General features: G+C 63.7%; 1 protein-coding gene across 2 annotated transcripts; it reads right to left on the bottom strand.

Moving 5' to 3' along the window:
• Window positions 1-316: 316 nt before the first annotated feature.
• On the bottom strand, window positions 317-4,158 carry ZNF579 (zinc finger protein 579). Of its 2 annotated transcripts, XR_003998091.1 has the most exons (3): window positions 4,090-4,158; window positions 618-2,700; window positions 317-573 (listed from the first exon to the last, which is right to left on the bottom strand). XR_003998091.1 is itself a non-coding variant. In XM_030544855.1 (2 exons), the coding sequence occupies exon 2, from the start codon at window positions 2,687-2,689 to the stop codon at window positions 1,313-1,315; it is 1,377 nt and encodes a 458-aa protein (XP_030400715.1). In that variant the 5' UTR covers window positions 2,690-2,700; window positions 4,090-4,158; the 3' UTR covers window positions 317-1,312. The 2 variants fall into 2 exon arrangements, 1 of the variants encoding a protein (XP_030400715.1); XM_030544855.1 differs by having other exon boundaries at window positions 317-2,700.
• Between the last annotated feature and the right edge of the window lie 1,966 nt (window positions 4,159-6,124).

Genomic DNA, 6,124 nt, shown 5'->3' with positions numbered 1-6,124 from the left:
TCCTAGCACGTCTCCATCCACGCACGGGGGAGCGCGACTGTATCCTCCTCCCCCCCCCGCAGGGCCATACGGTGCCCCTGTCTGACCCACCACCCCAACTGCGCCACCCTGACCATGAAGCTTCCGCTGGCAGAAACCCAGCAGATCTGTGCCCAGTGTGACCCCCCCCCCCCGGGTTGCTGCAGGAAGCCAGCTGCATGCTGGGGGTCCCAGCACCCCAACACCCCTGGGGGCTGAGATGCAGAGCACTCTCCCTGTCTCAATGGGAACCAATTTTCCATCCCCCCGTGACTTAGTGAGATGCTAAGCAGCCTGGAGGGGCAGGGAGTGGGGCTTGGGGCAGGGCCCTGCGTCAGTGGGTCAGGGAACCATGGGGGAGGATGGGGGCCCGGCCCTCCACTGCCCTCAGGGATCACAGTGGGGTCAGGCAGCAGGGCAGGGACAGATGGGGCTCTTGGACCCACAGTTCTACATCCTGATACTCCGCCCACCCCCTGCCAACAAATGGCATAATCCTTCTAGGGGTGCCCCTTTCCCCCATCCCAGGACATGGCGTGACCCATCTAGGGGTACCTCGTCCCCCATCCTAGATTATGGCGTGACCCATCGAGGGACACTCCCTCCCCCATCCCAGAACATGGCGTGACCCATCTAGGGGTACCCGCTCCCCCATCCCAGATCATGGTGTGACCCATCTAGGGGTACCCCCTCCCCTCATCCCAGATCATGGCGTGACCCATCGAGGGGTACCCCCTCCCCCATCCCACAACATGGCGTGATCTCCCCACATCAGACCCATTGGCCCATCTAGCCCAGTGTCTAACGCTAGAGGGGAGATTCCCTGCCCCCTGCCAAGGCCAGCTGGTCCCCACCCTGGGGCTGGTGCCCCCTAGAGGGGAGGGGCCCCATGTGCCATTCCCCACTTTGTCTTTCCATCCCCGGTGCTGCCTGGGCTGCTCCCCAATTCCCCTCCCCTCGGTATTAACCAGCCAGCCGCGGATCTCAGCATCTGACACCCCCCCCGCGACAGAGGTGTGGGATGACCCCCCCAATATGCCACCTCCTCATCTCACCCTCTCACAGGCTCCGTTCCCTTTGACGCCCCCAGACCTCTCCTCTGCCCCCCTTCAATATCTCTCCATGCACCCCCCCCAAACTCCCAGGAATAGAGTTCAAGGACTGGCTCAGCAGATGGGGGAAGGCTTTGGACCCTTTCCTTGCAACTCTGACCCAGGGGTCCCCCCACCAGGCCCCAGGGGATCCCCCCTCTGCCCTCCCCCCCCAATCCAGCTCAGAATGCCCACCGGGCACATCACGAGCCCTCCCCAGAGCCACCGGCCGCGCCCCCTTCCTCCTCCTCGTCCTCGGGGGTGCAGAAGGCCGAGTGGTCCTGGCTGTCGAAGCAGGAGTTGCTGAGGAAGGCCTCAGGCCGGGCGGCGGCCAGGAGCTCGGGCCGGTGCCCGCGCTGGTGCCGCAGGAGGCTGTAGGCGCGGGAGAAGAACTTGTGGCAGACGCCGCACTGGTGGGGCTTGTCTCCCTGGTGGACCTGCCGGTGGCGGGCCAGGTCGGCCAGGCGCTTGAATTCCTTCTGGCAGAGCACGCACTGGAAGGGCCGGGCGCCCGTGTGGGTGACCTGGTGCTGCTTGAGGTGGGAGAGACGCCGGAAGCGCTTGCCGCACTGGCCGCAGGGGTAGGGCAGCTCGCCCGTGTGGATCAGGAAGTGGGTGGCCAGGTCGTACTTGCTTTTGAAGGCTTTGCTGCAGACGCTGCACTCGGAGCCCTTGTGGGGCAGCTCCGGGCCGGGGGCGGCTTCCCCGTGCGCCCGCCGGTGGCTGGCCAGCTCGCCCGCCTTGCGGAAGCGCTGGCGGCAGAGCGGGCAGCCGAAGGGCAGCCCGGCCCCGGCCCCGTGGCACCGGCTGTGCTGCTTGAGGTAGGAGGAGAGGCGGAAGGCCATGCCGCAGTCGGGGCAGGCAAACGGCTTCTCGCCTGTGTGCACCCGGCGGTGCCGCGACAGGGACCAGGGACGGGCGAAGAATTTGTGGCACACGTTGCATTGGTGCCGCTGGGCGCCACCCGGCCCGGCCCGGCCCCGCGCCTTGAAGCACTTGTGCGCCTTCAGCTCGCCCTTGGTCTCGAAAGCCTCCTGGCAGGCCAGGCACAGCAACGTCCAGTCCGCCTGCAGCAGCACCTGCTTCTCGTCGGCTTCCTCGCCCCCGTGCCCCTCGCCTGGGGGCCCGGCCTGCTGGCGCAGCCGCTCGGCCGGCTCCGGGAAGCGCTGGCGGGCGTGGGTGCGCTGGTGGCGGGCCAGGTGGGCCGGGCGGCGGAAGGCCTTATGGCACACCGGGCACTGGAATGGTTTCTGCCCGCCGTGGGTCAGGCCGTGTCGCGCCAGGTAGTAGGGGAATTTGAACTGCTTCCCGCACACCCGGCACTGGTGCCCACGCTTGGCGCTGGAGTGGCACCGGTGGGATTCGCTGCTGGCAGGGCTCTGGGTGGGCGGGTCGCGGGGACGGCACCGGTGCTGCCGGAGGCCATGGGCCTGGGCGAAGCGGCGCTGGCACGAGGCGCACTGGTGGGGCAGCCGGCGTGGGGGCCTGCCCAGCAGCTCCGGGGGCGGCATCTCCTGGGGAGAGTCTGGGGGCAGACCCGGTGTTGGGGAGGCAGGGGACTCGGGCAGCTCAGTCTCCATTGTGGGGAGCTCTGGGTGGGAAGGAAAAGATGCGGGGGGGGGTCAGGCAGGGAGGAAGTAATGATGGGAAATGTCCCCCAACCTGGCAGCGCTTGGGCATCGGGGCTAGGGAGAGGGGAGAGCCAGGGGAGAGTGCCCCTTACTGACCCCCGTCCTGCTCCCTGCAGCCCAGGACCCCCTACTGACCCCCTGCCCCATTCCCCGCCCTGCTCCCTGCAGCCCAGGACCCCCTACTGACCCCCTGCCCCATTCCCCGCCCTGCTCCCTGCAGCCCAGGACCCCCTACTGACCCCCTGCCCCATTCCCCACCCTGCTCCCCGCAGCCCAGGACCCCCTACTGACCCCCTGCCGCATTCCCCACCCTGCTCCCCGCAGCCCAGTGCCCCCTGCTAAGCCCTCCGCTCCACCCCCTGCAGCCCAGCACCCCCTACTGACTCCCTGCCCCATTCCCTGCCCTGCTCCCTGCAGCCCAGCGCCCCCTGCTAAGCCCCCCACAGCCCAGCCTCCCAACTGAGCCCCTGCCCCGCTCCCCCCAGCCAAGCTCCCCCTGCTGAAACCCTGCCCCACTCCCTGCAGCCCCATGCCTCCTGCTGACCCCCTGCCCCCTGCAGCCCAGCCCCCCCACTGAGCCCGTGCCCCACTCCCTGCAGCCCCGTGCCTCCTGCTGACCCCCTGCCCTGCTCCCTGCAGCCCAGCCCCCCCACTGAGCCCGTGCCCCACTCCCTGCAGCCCCGTGCCTCCTGCTGACCCCCTGCTCTGCTCCCTGCCCCTGCAGCCCAGCCCCCCCACTGAGCCCCTGCCCCACTCCCTGCAGTCCAGTGCCCCCTACTGACCCCCGCCCTGCTCCCTGCAGCCCAGGACCCCCTACTGACCCCCTGCCCCATTCCCCGCCCTGCTCCCCACAGCCCAGCGCCCCCTGCTAAGCCCCTCACTCCACCCCCTGCAGCCCAGCACCCCCTACTGAGCCCCCGCCCCATTCCCCGCAGCCCAGCGCCCCCTACTGACTCCCCGCCCCATTCCCCGCAGCCCAGCGCCCCCTACTGACCCCCCCCGCTCCCCGCAGCCCAGTGCCCCCTGCCGAGCCCCCCCCAACACCAGCTCCCAACAGCTCAGCGCCCCCAGCGCCGCCCTGGAGCAGGAACGGGGGCGGCGGACTGGCCCCCAGGCCGGCCCCGTCAGTGTCACTAGTACCCGGCTCGCTCCCTCTCCACCTCTCTAAGGGTTAACTCGCCCCCCACCCCAAGCTCTCTGCAAACCGGCTGCTCCTCCCATGGGGGGTGGGGGCTGCACGTCCAGTTCCCCCCATGGAGCACTGCGCCCTGGAGCCCCCCGCCCCCCAAATGCAGCATCCCCGGGTCAGGGCCAGGGCCCCACCCCGCTCGGGCTCGCCCGGGTGTTACCTCTGCTGCCAGCTGCAGGCTCCGTGCAAGGACGGGGGGGCGTAGGGGGGCGAGGAGTGTGTCTGTGTCGCAGCCTATCTCGTCCCCCTCAGAAACACACACTGGTGCTCACACACACACTAGTGCAAATACAGAGACCAGCCGGGGGCTGGGACACCTGGGTTCTATCTCCAGCTTGGGGGAGTGGGGTCTAGTGGTTAGAGCGGGACGGGTGGGCTGGGCTGGGAGCCAGGATGGTTGGGTTCTATCCCCAACTCCGGGAGGGGAGCAGGGCTAGGGGCTCGAGCAGGGGGGCTGGGAGCCAGGATGCCTGGGTTCTATCCCCAGTTCTGGGAGGGAGCGGGGCTAGAGCAGCGGGGCTGGGAGCCAGGACACCTGGGTTCTATTCCTGGCTCTGAGAGGGGAGTGGGGGGCCTGGTAACTTACAAAGGCAGAAAGAGAAATAGGAAAGGGGGGGGGGGGGTTGAGACATTGTGTTGAGCAATGGCCCTTAGGCTCCGTGACTCTGTGTCTGGGCAGCACCTAGCCTGCCAGAGCCCCAATTTCAACTGGATCCTCTGTGCACCACTGCAAACCACCTGACGAAGAGCAGCAGGTTTCCAAAGGCAGCCTGGGGAATTTAAATCCAACTGCAATATCTGTCCCAGTGAATTAAACCCTAGAAACAGCTCCCTGATCTTATTTATAATGAATCCGCCCAGTCCCCAGCTCCATTGGTTCAGGGATTCATTCTCCTCCCTGATAATATTCTGCCCCTTATCTCAAGCTTGAATTTATCTCCCTTCACTCTGGCTTCTGCTGCTCAGTGAAATCCACCCTACACCCAGAAATCTCTTCCCCCGTGGAGCCTGTGATCCAGTCGCCCCATAGAGAAACTAGCTGGACGTCATTCAGGGCCGTCTCCCGGCCTGTCCCCTACCTTGGCTTGGAAGTATTCGGTTTTTATGGGTAAATGCCATCCCAATAAGGGTCAATTTCACTGCCCCCGCACAAACCACTGCCTAAAGATTTTCATCCATAAGAATCAAACTGTACAGCCAAGCAATGGAGGAAATATGCACAGGGCCCTACCAAATTCACTGTACATTCTGGCCAATGCAACGGTCACAGGATTTTAAAAATCATCAGTGCCATGAGTTCAGCTGTTTAAATCTGGAGGTGTAACTGTAGGGCCCTGACCCAAAAAGGAGTTGGGGGGGTCACAAGGTTATTGGGGGTGGGGGTTGTGGTATTGCCACCCTTACTTCTGCGCTGCTGCTGGCGGGGCGCAGCCTTCAGAGCTGGGTGCCTGGCCAACAAGCACGGCTCCCCGGTCACCAGCCGCAGCTCCCCGGCCACCCAGCTCTGAAGCCAGCGAAGAAGTAACTGCAACCCCCCCCCACAATAACCTTGTGATTGCCCCGCAACTCCCTTTTGGGTCAGGCCCCCCAATTTGGGAAACGCTGGTCTATTTCACAGGGCGCGGGGGGGGGGGTGAGGAACAGACCAGATTGCACGGTCCGTGATGCGTTTTTCATGGCTGTGAATTTGGTAGGGCCCTAAATATGCAGCTGTTTGCTTTGTTTATTTTGACAGGTGCTGTTGACCATTAGTGTTTTAAAATGATGAATCTCAACATCGTCTGGCATTAAATAATTAGTGCCTGACCCGCCCCCATAAGTTCCTGTGTATCTAAATCTCTGTATTAAGCATCTTCACATAACTTTCATATGATTTTGTATTATGCTTCTTCGTATAGCCCTGTATTAAGCTATTTTTGTACAACCTTGTATCAAGTCCTTTGTATCAGGCCCCTATATAGAAAACTTTGTGTTAAGCCTTGGTATAATGTTACAGCCCAGGGGTAGGCAACCTATGGCACGGGTGCCGAAGGCGGCACGCGAGCTGATTTTCAGTGGCACTCACGCTTTCCGGGTCCTGGCCACTGGTCCAGGGGGCTCTGCATTTTAATTTAATTTTAAATGAAGCTTCTTAAACATTTTAAAAACCTTATTTACTTTACATACAATAGTTTAGTTCTATATTATAGACTTAT

Source organism: Gopherus evgoodei, unplaced genomic scaffold, assembly GCF_007399415.2.
Source record: "Gopherus evgoodei ecotype Sinaloan lineage unplaced genomic scaffold, rGopEvg1_v1.p scaffold_35_arrow_ctg1, whole genome shotgun sequence".
Lineage (NCBI taxonomy): Eukaryota > Metazoa > Chordata > Testudines > Testudinidae > Gopherus > Gopherus evgoodei.
The sequence above is the reverse complement of the archived record's forward strand: the minus strand, read 5'-3'. Positions and strand labels throughout refer to the sequence as shown.